We start from the raw sequence: 15,583 nt of genomic DNA on the forward strand, positions 1-15,583 counted from the left end.
GATATTTTCAAGTTTATTTCTAGTTGTAAATGTGCCTCGGTAAACTCGCTTAGCAACCCACTTCCCCTTTTTAATGGAAGTTTCAATTGCTTGGTGTGACAAAAGTTGATAAGACCTCGTCATTTTAGAGCATCCAGGGAGTAGGAAATAAAAAACGGACTTTGAGTTATACCGTAGATAGAATATGACGCACAGCATTATCGGAATACTCAAATGCCGGGCGGGGTGTTCTACAGGCGAGTATCCAACTCTGTCAAAGTTCACTAATCACTGAATGCAACATCACTCGTGATCAGTTCAGTAATCGCAAGCCATCACTAATCGCTGCGAAGGAACTTATACTATCCAACATGAGCATGTATAAAAACGGGCATCATCCCGCAATAGCTTACCTCTTCAAGCAAAAGAAAACCCACAATATAAGCTCAACATGCAAGAAATCCTGGTCATCGGCGGCACTGGTGCACAAGGCCTACCAGTCGTTCACGGTATTTAAAGTCATATCCAGTTTGACATAAACACTACTAACCACATCTCACAGCCCTATCAGCAAGCAAGCACTACAGCGTTCGCGTTCTAACCCGCGACACCACCTCAAAACGCGCCCAACAACTCGCCCAACTCCCCAACGTAACCCTAATCCAAGGAGCCCAAGACAACCAATCCGATCTCCACCGCGCCTTCCACGGCGTCTACGGAGCATGGGTCAACACCGACGGTTTCACGCTCGGCGAGAAGAACGAGCTCTTCTACGGCTTTAGAGCCTATGAGATTGCGCGCGCGGAAGGCGTGCAGCATTATGTGTATGCGTGTACGGACTATGCGTTGAAAGATGCCAACTGGGATGAGACGTATCATTGGGGTCATAATGATGCGAAGGGACGGGTTGGACAGTTTATTTTGGCGATGGGGCAGCAGGGGATGAAGAGTTCGTTGATTACGACGGGGCCGTATATGGAGATGTTGTGGGATGGGATGTTTGTTCCTAGGGAAGAAAACGGGGTGTTTACTTGGAAAAATCCTGCAAGTAAGTTATTCGCGTCATCTGACGATCGGATATAAGTATTATATCTTTGACTGACATCGCATTTTGTGCAGAGTCAGGAAAAATCCCTCTCATAGCCCTCCAAGACGTCGGAAACTACAGTCTCTGGCTTTTCGAAAATGTCTCCGAATCCGCTGGTCTCGACCTAAAAGTCACAACCGATGAAGTAAGTTTCGCCGACATCGCCTCCACATTCAGCAAAGTCACCGGCAATAAAGGCGTGCATCAATACGTGCCACTCGAGACGTATCTTCCCCTCGCAGAACCATATCCCAACGCCCCTGCCAATTTCGCCCTAGGTCCCAATGCTCCGAGAGATGAGGCAAGTATGACATGGCGCGGTAATTTCACCGCGTGGTGGAAATTCTGGGGAGAGGGGAAGGCTGTGAAGAGAGATATGGAGTTTTTGGATCGTATTTTGCCGGGAAGGATTAAGGGTTTGGAGGAGTGGATGCGGAAGTATGAGTATGATGGACGGCGGAAGGATGTTCTTAAGGGTGCGGAGGATTTGAGGAGAGGGGTGCAGGAGATGCAAGAGAATGGTGGAGCCAAATAAGCGGTACTAGTAAACGCTTTTGTTGGTGTAGAAAGTGACTTGAGGATAACGCAAAATGTAGGACATTTTCGTATTGTTTGTTAAAATTTCAAGAAGATTTTGAATTTAATTCTTTTCGACTTGCTTACTAGGCGATTTATACTCAGATACTTCTGTACGAACTGCTAAAATTGTTACCTTTCTCGCTGGAATATCTATGTGTTAGGGAAGAATATCAATTAAGAAATCGTCATAGGGACTGTCATGCGTGCGGGAGATTCCTTGATTAATGAGTTCAGGGTTGGAAAAGTTGAGTTCTTGGGTTTTTGATCATGATGTATATTTCTAAGTCTTTGGTGCTCAAACTACGTTGAGGGGTGTAAATCTCAGAACCTATTGCCCAAATCTGCAACGTCACCATAAACTGAATCAATCAAACTCAGTTTCATCTGCTCTTCTAGTGTGCTGAACGGAGCGAGTACTTGCTCAGACTCGAACTCAGCTCTGCCACTTCTTCCAAACACCCAATTGGAGGCTCATTAACTTCCCAATTAACCAGCTCGCACAAGTTCATCTCATGATCAAGCTTGACTCCTGGTTCTCCCAAAAAGTCGTAGGCGAGTACCTGCTTTCTCGTTTCCCGAATCTCCAACAATTGTTTATCCATATTGTCGACGACATTTCTAAACATCTTCCTCCATTTACAGCCTTCCGTGATTCCATTATCGAAGATCACCCCGACAACCTGCAGCATTCGCTCCCTCCGAATATCAACGAAAGCAAGCGCGTGCTTACGTAGGAATTCTTGGTGCTTGGAGCTTAATTGCGGACGAAGGGTTTCGGCGTATTCGTCGACGAGGAACATTGCTTCCGAGTATAGCGTTCCGTCATGTTCTGGTGGATATTTGTCGGAGTCGATTAGCGTTGCATCGAAGATACCGCCGTGGCATTTTTGCGACTTGATAAAGTCGTTCAGTTGTTTTGCGGCTTGGATAATTAACTTGTAGTGAGACTCATGGACCTCTATGGCCTTTGATCTTGCAAGTTTGAGAGCTGTAATGTCGTTTGCTTCAAATGCCTGCTTCGCTTCCTGAGCTGATACCGCCACAGGTTCATTTTTCAGCAAGGTTGTGTACGAATATAAAGCATCGAAACCATAGTCCTCTCTTACTTTGGGGTCAAGGAAATCGGGGTCACAGCGACCAACCCAGCCCGTACTCCATTTGGTTATTTCTTTTAACAATCGTGGGCTTTCCCCCAGAGTTCTATGGTGACCAAGAGTTGAACCAATTTCCCAAAAGTAAACTTCATTGAGAGTGAAATTCATATGGCCTTCGTTGGGTAGCCTAAAGTGGTACGTATCTTTGTCCCTTCGTCTCGGCATCTCCAATACTCCCTTGCCCCCCCTGGTTTCGAGAGACTTAGAAAATGCGTTTGTATAGACTGAAAGCGAGTCATTAATCTCAAAAGTCGTCTCAACAATGGAAGAACTTTTCATGAGTTCTATAACTTCTGTAATCAAATCTTCCTGCCCAGCCAGCCCTGAATCTTGCTCACGGTAAAGCGGCGAGCTTGCATTGGTGTACGTTGTTGTAACGTCAGAAGCGATAGCTTCTCGGATAACGACGTGCTTGATGTTCCGAAGTATTTTAAAGGGTTGGAGTATTCTCTCAAGACCGTAACGATAGAGACGTATAACCTTAATGTCTTCCTGAAAACGGGGGTCTATTGCTATGTCGAGTGACTTGGGTGGTGTTCCATTTCGGAAAATAGCTCGACAGAATTGCTCCAAACAATTAGGCTTACTCGGAGATTCTTGATATATACTAGCGTTTCGAAAGTCCAGGACGATTTTCCAGTGGCGAACATTCTCCAGAACGGGGTACAGAATTTTAGATAATGAGCTGACTGTTGTTGACCCACGGTTGCGGAAAATTGGTGATCGTAAGCTTGACTGATCAATCAGGAGATAAATTGGTTGCGAATAAAGGATATAGGATGCTTCTTGCCAGATGAGTTTGTTGGTGCTTAAGATACTTGGCATCAAACCGAGTGTCGGATGCCGAACTTCATTTGTTGATTCTGGTTTGCTGATAATATCTTTGACTAGACATTCCTCGTAAATTTTATTTCGTATCTCTGCAGGCATTAGGAGAAGGTTTGAGGTATCCATGGCTGAAAGTTGCGAGTATTGTCAGAATGCAGTTGTCGAAATGTTGCATATCTACAAAAAAGAAAAACAACATGAAGGGTAAACATTCCCCAAGATTTATAGTCTGCATGCTCGTCTTACCTATCATTCAGTTATCATACTGCTCTACAATCACAATTCTCGTGCTGCACTACAAAAGTTTGCACGGTGAATCTAATAGAATTGACACAGATGCCCATGAGATCTCCTTTCTCTGACGCAAGATTTGCCTCAGAAATAAAGGAACATACAATGGTCGCTGCCATTCTTATCTTAGCACCGAAGTAAGAGCATATTGGGCTTCTGGCGGAAGGTAATATAATTTGATAATATGCCACTTTTTACATCCTTTTCAAGTGGTGTCAGTCCATCACAGCATTCGGCTGATGCGCAAGTCGGTGAACCCCACATGGTCTGATAAAGAATGATCCATATGAATAATTCTGATGGCAGATCTTGCCAATATTACATGGCCAGAACGTGAATAGAGCATAAGTTGCTAGTCTACATTATCAATGTTATTCGACCGTTTCTAAGCCCAGAATTGTAACGTCAGAGCTGGTCACCCCTGATGAGTTACTATGTGATCTTACTGTTTTATATCGTTGCGCATGTTAAATACGCATTAGCTAACGAAGCACCAATTATTGGGTTTAAAATAGAAATGTGTTTAGTCGTTGGGAAGAATCTCACCTTCAACTTGTGATGGATTCGTCGAAGTCGATCTTTTGCTTGTCGAGACATGGCTTGACTCACTGTTTTTAATTGAACAGCTGCAAAGAATATATCATATTAAATTGCCTTCTTCAGAAACTTGACTTACATATTGTTAATTTCTGGTGATGGCTTCGTAATCTCAAATTTGAAGCTTCCTCATGCTTTGAGAAAGGCGACTTGAGTTTCTGATACAACATATTCACATTGCTGAGTTTTCTGAATAGGATAATGGTAGGCACTTCGGAACATACACTCTGTGGTGGCAGGGGAGTAACAAGGAAAGTTAGAATGGTTGGAACAAACACCCCAATTGAGATTATGCATGCAATACCCTTTTCAATCTTGCTGCAATTCTACGATGCTGAAAATTGCTATTAATTCTTCACGATCAAAGAACGAGGGAAAAAGAATCAAGTAACGGTGTTCGGCGGTACGGCTATGGTATTCAATTTTGTTTTGCTAGCTGATCAATGTTAGGTCTCATAGAATTAGTGATTGATGGCCATGGAGACAATGATAAGTTTGATGTGTTGGTACAGGTCACTTTACCCGAAGAGTTATCATCGCTCTTCTCCCATTAAAGCTCGTTTGCAGGACCAACTCCTGGCTCGTTAGCCTTCCAGTCGACCATTTTGCAAAGGTTGATTTCATGATCTAGCTTCATTCCAGGAGAGAAATCAAGATTTTTAAGGTCCTGCAAAATGAATCGGTAAAATTGCAAAATTCTGCCAACATATGATCTTTTAAAGATTGGGAGGCTAGAAGAACAAGACGTATTTAGCCTCCAAGTATGTCTGCCTGCAAACCGCTAAGATTGCGGTATGAAGGCCATACTGTTGCTGAACGCCTAACATCGTGCGTTCTCCGACAGAAGCGGGTTCTGAAAGGATAGGATTATGTAGCAAGAAACGGTACACTATATTGCGAACCTCCACAGGAAGTCTCAGGAAGGCAGCATCAGGGTTAGTAGCCTGAACTCCTTGGACTCTTGTTTTCGTGGTTGACGCTGCAATTTTCTCATGCACATCATCTAGGGATATTGTAACGCCTGATAGACCAAGTGCTGCTGCCATATCTCTGAGCTCTTGCAGTTTGCATTACGTTGATCGTGATTCGGCATGGCTCGTTGTGGTGTCTCGGGATAATACCGAAGCTTCTGAATTGGCCAGTATGTTATTCGGCAACGCTTGTTTGTTGACTTCGCTGGTGGAATCTCTAGCGACGGGATGGTCTTGCTCCGGTTCAGAACTCATTGTGTTATGTTTAGAGGCGAGAGGTAAGTTATGCCTGCTCCCAGTAACGGGATTCAAATTAGCTGATTATATTCCACCAGCTATATTTCACCCCCAAAATACATTTTGCTAGGAGGTTTGAATCAAAATACCTTATTTCTATATTGCAGTGCGCTCAGATGTCCGTATTGGATCGCGCTTGTCGAGGTTAATAGTCCTCGTTGCACTGCTGTTGGATTTAAAACTTGTCGTGGCCAGAGGAACATGATGATTGAGATTTCGAATTCTTGGAATTGAAAGTTTTCTCGTCTGCCTAAGCTTAGCTAATGCACTAGCGCCATCAATACAATGAGTCAAGCTGCTGGGTAGTGAATTTTCACATGACCTCCAGTGCTTTCCATGAGAGTTGAATCTGATAGTGAAATGGCACGGGAACCACATTATCACAGATCTACCATAATGAACTACGCGACGCAATATATAGTACATATATTGGTTTGCTTTTTTATGGTGAAGATGATGCTGTTCACACTCGCTGGTATTTGCTTTGACTATTACTTGTTTGTATGCCATCAAGTGTGCCAGCCTGGAAAACTTTATGTATTAGCAAGTACATAACTTGTGGTTTGATTGAACACTTAAGGTCATCAACTCAATACTAGCTTAGTTTGCTCAGTGTGAGCTTACTAAATATCATCAATAAAATGCTGAACGACTTCTGCTCATGGTTGGTTGAATATCAAAATCTTGAAAATTTATCATGGGTGGACGCTCAGGAATTACTGTAATTTAATTAGATGTAGTATTTGATGGGTTCGTCTGATGGGTTAACCAAAAAAGGGGGGCAGAATAGGTCGTATTCGTTAACGGAACATCCTACATATTATCAATTGTTAGTAGCAATCATAATTTTTCCACCTCTATAATAAGACAAAAATCCAAGTGTAGCTACTTTCCCGCTCAAGAGGTCAAAGCCTACCTCTCTACATCATTAATAGCGCGTTTGAAAACTCTCAAAGTAAACATGGAAATGCAAATATACAAATAACCTAAACTCATTAGGATTCGCCTACTCCCTCAGCTACTTCACGAACTTCGAGACGCAATCGAGTAAATAAATCAAGATACTAGCCCCAAATATACTCAATGAATCTCAATAATTTCTCAAATCTTCCATAGCAAACAGAACTCCCTAGAGTCATTTAACAACTCTCCTCTTACTTGACCTAAGTCAAACCACAAAATCCAACATTACTAAATAGACGAATACACAAACCACGAAATGCAAAAAAAACATAAATCTACTCACCCACTGAAGGAAAACAGGAAAGATAATCTAAAGAGATAAAGTCACAGCATCTGACTCTTTGACAAAGCCATGACCGGGAGGAGCCTTGTGAATTTGTAGAAAAGCATGTAAAAGCCAAAAGAAAAGACGTGCAGAAAACGGTTTCCATCTTAACATCAAACTCACCACTACTACCCACAAACCTCACATATCCACGACCCTCAAAAATACAAAGCACAAATCCGAACCCTGACATCCATCACTTTACACCCAGAAAGACTAGATCACAACGACACACCATCACAAACACACCTCTACATCTTTAACAAATCCCTCGCACCCAAACACAAAACCCCAAAACCACTTATTATACAACCTCCCCAGCCTCCCTATCTCCTCACTCATGCGTTCCTTTCCCCTCCTAAATCCCAAATTCGCCACACAATCCATAACACACAAACCTCAAACCCACTCTCAATAACAGAAGTGCAAGCATCGCTAGAGGATGCATATCAAATCTTATACGTCACAGGTGGAGAGGGATCTTGTCCTAGGTGTGGGAGATCTGCTGGCATGTTGATGAGATAATATATAGATGCACAGACGGGCGCGGGTTTTAAGTAGGGTGGGAAGGGGAGGTGAGATGGGATAGATGGAAGGGTATGACTTGTCTGGGGAATGGGTTAGAAGCTTGATTGTGTTTGTGTGTGTCTAATTTGCTCTAAGCATCCATTTAAAATCAAATTCACATGAAATGCGACATTGACTAAAGACAAACAAAACCTGGCTTAAACTTCTGGGTATTTACTATTAACACTCTACATCCAATCATCCAATCTCCCAACTCCCAGCTAGAAAACCTACAACACGCAACCATCATCTCAAACCATACTCATCAAATTAAAATAAAATACCCCAAAAACCAACTCTGTCCACCAGAAAGTCATCCTCACCCTCACTTAAATCATCCTCCCAGCCCTAGGACCACTAGGCAACCCCCTCCCAGCCCTCGGCCCACTGGGCAGTCCACCAGGTCGTCCAACAACAGTCCCTCCCCTCGTAGGCGCCACGGCAGCTAAACCATCCCCAACCTTAACACCTGCACTCCTCACTGGCACCTCACCACCAGCAACCGTGCCCGCCCTCTTAACCAACGGTCCCTTCATCATCCCCACCCTCCCCTCCTTCGTCGGGACCGCAGGACCATCAGCCTGGAAAGTAGCCGCTCGATTCAACATCGGCAACGGTCCACCCTTCCCAACAATCCTCGCAGAAGGTTCTTTCATGGGCACAACCGGCGGCGGAGCCTCCCCTCTTTCGCGCGCCATACCCGCAAACGCAGCGCGGATTTTTTCTTCCGCTTTCCGGAGCTCTTCCTGTTTAGCAGCTTCGGCTTCGGCGGCTTCGTCTTCGGCTTGGAGTTTGGCGGCGAGGGCTTGGATGCGACGTTCTTCTGCTTGGTCGTTCGGGCTCGGTGCCGGGGGTAGAGGAGATCGTGGTGGAGGAGGGAGAGGGGATTGGGGTTGGGATCGTGGTGTTGGAGGAAGGGGAGATTGAGGTTGAGATCGTACTGCTGCCATTCGCTTGCGTTCCGCCCAGTAATTTTGTTCTTTCTGGAATGGTGCTGGAGATTTGATCTTCTCTGCTTCGATACGACGGCGTTCTTCTAATTGTTCAGCCTCACGTAGACGTGTGGCTTCTTCGAGTGCGTATTGCCGACGTTCTTCTTGTTCCTTTTGGAATTGAAGTTTTTGTTGCTTTTGCTCTTCGACGCGGCGTCGTTCATCGTCTTGTTGCATTTCGATTCGGGTGCGCTCAGCTTCTTCTTGGCGTCGTTGCCTTTCCTTTTCTTCAAATTCATACCTACGAGCCTCTGCCTCGGCGGCTTCAGCAGCCAATCGAAGTTTCTCGGTCTGTTGTGCTTCATATCTGAGTTGTTCTCGACGGTCTTGCTCCTCACGTTTTCGCACTCTTTCGGCCCTCTCTTCCTCTGCTTGTCGATCTCTTCGCCTTGTTTCATCTTGTTCAAGTTCATAGGCCCGGCGTTCCTCTTCCAGCTGCTCTTCAAAATCGTCTTCACTCTCAACCAGATCGTCCGAGTATATGCTGATGTCGTCTAAGTCCGGTGACCTTCGATGCATAGGAGACACCGGACCTTGACTGGTATCTCTTCTTCTGACAAGTTTTAGTGCCTCCAACTCGGACCTCTCCCTTTCTTCTTCCTCGGCAATTAACCTCGCTACCTCAGCTGCGTTCCGTGCGCGCTCTTCCTCCCACATCCGCTTATTCCTCTCCTGCTCATCTGCTATCCTTTTCTTTTCTTCAGCTGCGAATATCCGTTTATCGCGTTGAATGCGCTGCTCCTCTTCCCTTTTTTCGCGTTCCTGTCGTAGCTGCGCCTCCTGCTTCTCTTCTGCAATTCTTGCTTGTTCAACTAGCATCCTTTCCCTCTCCTCAATCTCCTTTCTAGATTGTTCCTCGACGCTTCTCCGCCTCTCATCTTCTTCCTGCTGTTCTTTTTCCTGTGATTTTCGTACATCCTCAACAAAAAGTCTCTGCTGTTCCTCTTCCTCTCTGAATCGGGCCTCCATTTGCTGGAATTTGACTTGTTCTTCGGCCATCCGTTTCCGCTCTTTCTCCATCAGCTCTTGCTGCAGCTTGAATTCAGATATCTTCCGCGCGTGCTCCCAAGCCCTACTCTCAATTATCTCAACCACCACTTCCTCGCCTTCAGGTACCTCGGTGAGTGGCCCTTCGCTGCTTGGACTTTGTGTTCGTCTCGACGATGTAGATGAAGCAGATCGGTGTGCTCGCTGGATCGCTACCTGCATATCGGCAACTTCCTTTGTGAACGGTGGCCTGGGTGACACAGATCTTGATTTAGGTTCGGCTTTGATCTCGGCTTGAAGGGCAAGCATGATATCGTCGAGTTCGGAAATGGATTGTTTTGGTCCACTTCGACCTCTTCTTTGAGCCTGTTTCGTTGGCCCGGGAGATTTAGCTTCAACTGGTGATCGCTGCAATGTGATCAGAACATCATCAACTGAGGACTTTGCTGAATGTAAGCGACTGTTATCTCGCCTCGGATTTCTCTCAGAGCTTGGTGATCTGCTTTGAAAACCACGATTGCCTGCTCTGGCGCTTCGGTCTTTGCTGGGTGAGCGACTATCTGAACTGAAGGTAGACGTGTGAGCACCTAGCTCATTCATCAAATCGTCGAACGAGGTTTGTGTTCCATTTCGAGTCACTGAAGGCTCTGAGAACTTGGAATCTTTCCTTGCCCTTGTTTTCCTCATCTGTAGAGGTGAATTTACTAGGGCTTTGTCTGAGATCATCAGCGGCACGATTTCAGTCGACGCATGCTTAATTCCATGAAACATAATAGGTATGGATTGGCGATCGTCGTTCCTAGGTGATGTCTGCAGCGGAGGTAGAACAGTCACCTGAGCGCGTGGTGTCGTTGGTGGCTTGACGATAGTGATATCTTGCTTGACTTCAAGTTTGGCCGGGACCATAGAATGCGACGACATCATTGCCACTGTCTCGCTGATCGAGTCCTTTCGCAGGCGCTGTGTAATTGGCACAAAAGCAGGTCTGCTAACAACCTCGACGTCTTTGGTTTCTAGTACAGGTTTTGGGGAGGCCTTTTTGGTAGAAGCTTTCTTGGGTGATTTCTGAGTAATGGGAACATATGTAGATTTGGGTAGAATTAATTCGTCTTTCGGTTCGGTGACAGTTTCTTTCTTTTGTTTGACAGCATCGCTCACGACTTGGGCCAGGGCTGGATTGGAAACATCACGCCCAAAAAGCTTTGCGACTCTCGCTGCATTACCAGCTGCTTTTTCCGCTCCCTGGGGACCCTTCTCCTCAAACGTCGCACCGTATAATTTCTTTGTCGCCGTGCTCGGCTTTTGCACTGGAATGTTTACCTGGGGTATATATTAGCTGTGTGTCTCGTGGGTGGGATTAACTACACATACCTTGGGTGGAGGTGGGACTTCTGATTTGCTCTCCTCTGGCAACTTGTTATCAGACACCAACGTTCCATCTTCTTTCTTCTTCACATAAGAAGAGAAATATGCTCCCCACGTTGACATGGTTGCACGGTAAGATGTATTCGCATCCAACGAAAGAAGAAATATGAGATTCTGGAGCTTGAAAAAGCACTAAAGATAATGTCGATCGATAAAACTACGAACGGTTTGATTAGCAGTCCGAGGGTATTTGAAGGTATTTCGAAATTTAGCACTCCCGTGTACTCTCCAATTGCAAGTAAATCGAAGTAATTCGGATTCAAGCCCAGAAATGACTTACAATTATTAAAGTATAGTTCTTTCCTCCAACGTCAAATTCAAGATCTCCAGGATCGCTCAAGCAAAAAAGTACCAGACTGCGCAGAAAATAGATACAATTAAAAACGACTCGAGAAGAAGGGAAAACCTTCAACAAGGCAAAATGGCAGCAGAGCCGGCGTATCCATGGTGTTTTAACCTTAAACGAATCCTGCCGCCATGCACCGTTATTGGCGGAGACGAGGAACCGAAACTGTGCCCCAACGCTTGGATGTCAGAATTTGGCTGGTCGCGGTGCGTGCTGAAACATGCCCCCCGGTGGGGCTCTGACGATTTCATGGTGATCTTGGATCTTGAGTGTGAACGGCCGCTTCGATTTTGTTTGATGAAAAGATCAGATGAAATTGGTTGACGAACGTATTTCATGCTTGCGGGTGGGAGCTCGTGGACGAGAGATTCGTGACGGGTGATCAATCGAAGAGGATGCGGTCATGTGACCTTTTGTTTTGATCGTCCTCTCCTTGTTACTGTTCGCTTAATGGGAGCCGTATTGTTAGGGACGACATCGACGATTGATGAAAACGAAACTCAGTGGTTGTATCTGTACAACGAGGATGTTTTTGTCGGATTTTGTGGTGGTGCATTGATTTGAGGTCGAAGAGCGTTCTCAACATCAAATTAGATTTTCGTATACTGAAGAACCTGCGAAGAAATCCATGGGAAGGTACCATTGAGTCGGATTGGATGTAACGTATATTCAAAACGCACGTTCTTGGTATAGAAGGCCATACCTTCCGAGGGATGAACGAGCCAGTGTATCGATTCCAAGCGAGGTACTCCGACGTCTGCTCTGATGCTCCAACTTCAGCATCCCAAATATCACTGCAGGAACAGTTACCAAAGTCTTGACCGATGTTCATCTGGCTTAAGTCTTCCCGTCCCCCTTGCTGCAGCTAAACCTCAGCAATATTCATACCCAGCTCTCTGCCAACAGTCCGGCCATCACATCTCCTTACATTCTCAACAACCGTCTGCTCCTCGCCCTCAAACCCCTCAACATCAACACCCTCAGCACTAGCAATACAACCCTCCAACCACTCCACATACCGCGGAAACCCATAAGTACTCCCCACAATCCTCACATTCTTCACGCCTCTCACGCCCTCAAACCGCGTGAGAACCCCGGGTGACCACCTGTCAAAGTTCATCCGGAAAACATCGACCGTCAGTTCCTCCATCCCCGTAAACGCGTCCCGAGCCCGCTCGAAAGAGAACGACGGTTGGTAATCTAATCGGATGCGGACGTAATATCTGCGGATCAATGCGACCATGGCGGAGCTTTGGACGGGTGCGTGGAAGGGGGTGAGTCGCGGGAAGCATGAAGTTGGTGTTGTGTTTGCTATGAAGGTGTTGAGGCCGTAGAGGATTGGGAGTGCTTCGGTGTGGGTTTTTCGACATACCGAGAGGATTTCGGGGTAGATGTCGTATAGATTACAGTCATAGAATGGTAGGATGTTGCTTTCGCGGGGGAGGACCAGGAGTTGAGTGTAGATTTCGTTCCTGATCTCTCCTGGGAGATGCAGGAAATTTAGGTGGGCTCTTTTCATTCTTGGTGATTCTATTTTAACTTGTGACATGTTGTCCGTTTATATACCACGAGTTGAAGAGGTTTCTTTCTACTGTGATATTCGATGAAAGGAAGGTCTTTCTGGCAGCAGGAAGTAAAATCTGATTCAGTGTGGCAATACACAGTTAAACCCACCATTGTGGGGAGATGGGTTTGTGAATACAGGAATGGGCATCAAGAATGAGGATGAATGGAGAATTTATCTAGCTGGTAAGCCGATGCCGATGTAATGAAGAGGCGTACTCCGTAGTACAGTACGGCTGCCGCTGTCATTTCTGTATTTTGCCTCGGCCCGAGCCTCCGCCAAAGTTCCGAGCTGAAACTGGACTCACCTCATCCAATCACCACCAAAGCCGTTAATAACCAAACCCATGCGCACTGCGAGGCTCACGCGCTCGCAAGCCAACCTCACAACATAAGTCTCATCAATAACCTCAACCTCCCAACACACATGCCCTGACCACCGCTGCCACCATGGCAGCCTCCTTCCTACACTTCATCTCCGTCTCCTTCGGCTGGATCTACTTCTTCTGCTGGTCCTTCTCCTTCTACCCACAGCCCATCCTCAACTTCCGTCGTTCCTCCACCACCGGCACCACCATCGACTTCCCCGCCATCAACGTCCTGGGCTTCATCGCCTACTTCGTATCCAACGCGGCATTCCTCTACTCGCCGCAGATCCGCACGCAGTACGCGTTACGCCATCATGGACTCGCGCCGACGGTGCAGTTCAATGATCTAGCGTTCGCGGCGCATGCGGTGGGCATCAGTATTATTATCTTCTCGCAGTTTTGGGCGGAGCTGTGGGGGTTTGAGAAGAGGGGGAGGAGAGATCCGGGGGCGAGGATTAGTAAGGCGATTTTGGGGATTGTGGTGGGGAGTCTTGTGGGGGTGGGGACGGTGGTGTTTATTGTTGTTTTGCGACAGGATGAGGATGCGAAGACTGGGTGGGCTTGGATTGATGTGGTAAGTTGTGTTGTGAGAGTGAGTTTTAGGGTTGCGACTAACAGGCTTGCAGATATATGCTATCTCATATGTCAAGCTGATTATTACTTTTGTCAAATACATGCCTCAAGTTCTCACGAACTACCGAAACCACTCCACGCAAGGGTGGTCGATTGTACAAATACTTCTCGATTTCGCTGGTGGCCTATTATCGATTCTACAGCTTGGAATAGACAGCTATCTACAAGGAGACTGGTCGGGCATAACTGGAAACCCGGTCAAGCTGATGTTGGGAAACGTTAGTATGTTTTTTGACATTATATTTATTGTGCAGCATTACTGTTTGTATAACGGGAATCAAAGAAAGGTGCATAATGAGGAGGATCCGTTGCTTGATGGAGCAACGAGGGAAGAACGGATTGAATAGACCAGGTACATAGAGATGGATATACCCAATTTACAGTCACGAGACACCTCGAATATAACGCTTTGGAATTCATATTCAAGAACGCTAAACTCTGATTAAAGCCTTGCTCTTTGAGAGCTTTCTCGTGGGAATATCCATGGGGGAAATATCCAGTCGATATATGTACAGTTCCCCGTGGCACTACTAACATAGCCACCGCTTATCCGCCCGTCTCAACGACTCACAATTTACCGCTAGTATCAAATCTGATTCTTCTCCAACGCCTCTTTCAACGCAGTTGCGATCTTAATTCTACTATGGCATTCGTCAGTAAGACTCCGTCTCATCCAGTCCGTGAACCGAAGAACGAAATACTTACTCCTCTTCCATCATCCTCGCAACTTCAATCTCTCGCTCAATTTCCGCCAGCTGTTTCTTCTTCGCCATCGTCTTATCATCGACTTTTGGTGATTTTTCCCCCTTCGGTCTTAGTCCGTTGTCATCGCCATCCGACTCCCGCTCAACAACACTCATCGCATCCCTAGCAACTTCTACCGTCTCTTCACCATCCTCATCACCACCGTCCTCCTCCCTCTCCCCACTCCCCTTCCTCTCCACCTCAATCTGCCTCTCATCCACCTCACCCCCAACCTCCCCCTCCTCCTCACCCCTCTCCTCCCTCCGCCTCTGCTCCTTCAAATAATGGTGTCGCTCAACACACATATAACAAATCCCCTCGTCGACATCGTAATCAGTCGTGCATTGCGAGTCATCGCACAACGACGGGTTCTTGACGCGGCAGGAGTCGCGCCACATTACTAGGAGGTGTGAGTGAGTGTAGATGCGTGGATGAAGAGGGAAGGGGAGAAGTGGGGGGATGGGGGAATGGGGGAATGGGGGGATAAGGGAGCTTACGGGAGTGACCGCACTCTTTGCCTTCCATTTTGACGATTATGAGACGGCACATTGTTTTGGATTGGATGGTTTGGGTGGGTGGGTAGATTGATTGGAGTAGATTGTGGTGAGGATTGTTTGAGATGGATAGTGGATGGTTGTTGTGATGGCGGTTTGAAGGTCAGTTGCTCTTTCCTCCACATTCACCTCACCTTTAGTAATTTCTATTCTTTACCACCACCTTGGTTCCCCCATGAAAGGTGTTGTTTGAGGATAAAGCTCATGCAGAAGAAGTTCACATGAAGATTGGCTGTCACACTGAGATCTATTCAGAATACGAGGCAAGTAAGATTATATCGCTTAGTTTCGATATCTTTCCAGGATTCGGGTCAACTTTTAACTGCCCAGAAG

At 46.2% G+C, this 15,583-nt stretch overlaps 6 protein-coding genes across 6 annotated transcripts; 2 read left to right on the forward strand and 4 right to left on the reverse strand.

Annotated features, from left to right (window-relative positions):
* Positions 1–430: 430 nt before the first annotated feature.
* Positions 431–1,601, forward strand: GLAREA_06627 (NAD(P)-binding Rossmann-fold containing protein; the record flags this gene model as incomplete). The annotated part of the gene is made up of 3 exons (XM_008080575.1): positions 431–488; positions 542–1,027; positions 1,099–1,601. The coding sequence occupies 3 exons, from the start codon at positions 431–433 to the stop codon at positions 1,599–1,601; spliced, it is 1,047 nt and encodes a 348-aa protein (XP_008078766.1).
* A 436-nt stretch (positions 1,602–2,037) lies between these two features.
* GLAREA_06628 (uncharacterized protein) lies at positions 2,038–3,753 on the reverse strand (the record flags this gene model as incomplete). Its single annotated transcript, XM_008080576.1, has 1 exon — positions 2,038–3,753. The coding sequence occupies one exon, from the start codon at positions 3,751–3,753 to the stop codon at positions 2,038–2,040; it is 1,716 nt and encodes a 571-aa protein (XP_008078767.1).
* Positions 3,754–7,967: 4,214 nt separating this feature from the next.
* On the reverse strand, positions 7,968–11,105 carry GLAREA_06629 (uncharacterized protein; the record flags this gene model as incomplete). The annotated part of the gene is made up of 2 exons (XM_008080577.1): positions 7,968–10,937; positions 10,989–11,105. 2 exons carry the CDS (start codon positions 11,103–11,105, stop codon positions 7,968–7,970), a joined length of 3,087 nt encoding a protein of 1,028 aa, XP_008078768.1.
* Positions 11,106–12,253: 1,148 nt separating this feature from the next.
* On the reverse strand, positions 12,254–12,937 carry GLAREA_06630 (uncharacterized protein; the record flags this gene model as incomplete). Its single annotated transcript, XM_008080578.1, has 1 exon — positions 12,254–12,937. One exon carries the CDS (start codon positions 12,935–12,937, stop codon positions 12,254–12,256), a length of 684 nt encoding a protein of 227 aa, XP_008078769.1.
* Positions 12,938–13,401: 464 nt separating this feature from the next.
* On the forward strand, positions 13,402–14,299 carry GLAREA_06631 (uncharacterized protein; the record flags this gene model as incomplete). Its single annotated transcript, XM_008080579.1, has 2 exons — positions 13,402–13,893; positions 13,946–14,299. 2 exons carry the CDS (start codon positions 13,402–13,404, stop codon positions 14,297–14,299), a joined length of 846 nt encoding a protein of 281 aa, XP_008078770.1.
* Positions 14,300–14,538: 239 nt separating this feature from the next.
* On the reverse strand, positions 14,539–15,221 carry GLAREA_06632 (uncharacterized protein; the record flags this gene model as incomplete). Its single annotated transcript, XM_008080580.1, has 3 exons — positions 14,539–14,593; positions 14,658–15,096; positions 15,194–15,221. The coding sequence occupies 3 exons, from the start codon at positions 15,219–15,221 to the stop codon at positions 14,539–14,541; spliced, it is 522 nt and encodes a 173-aa protein (XP_008078771.1).
* Between the last annotated feature and the right edge of the window lie 362 nt (positions 15,222–15,583).

This window comes from Glarea lozoyensis (genome assembly GCF_000409485.1).
Source record: "Glarea lozoyensis ATCC 20868 chromosome Unknown GLAREA14, whole genome shotgun sequence".
NCBI lineage: Eukaryota > Fungi > Ascomycota > Leotiomycetes > Helotiales > Helotiaceae > Glarea > Glarea lozoyensis.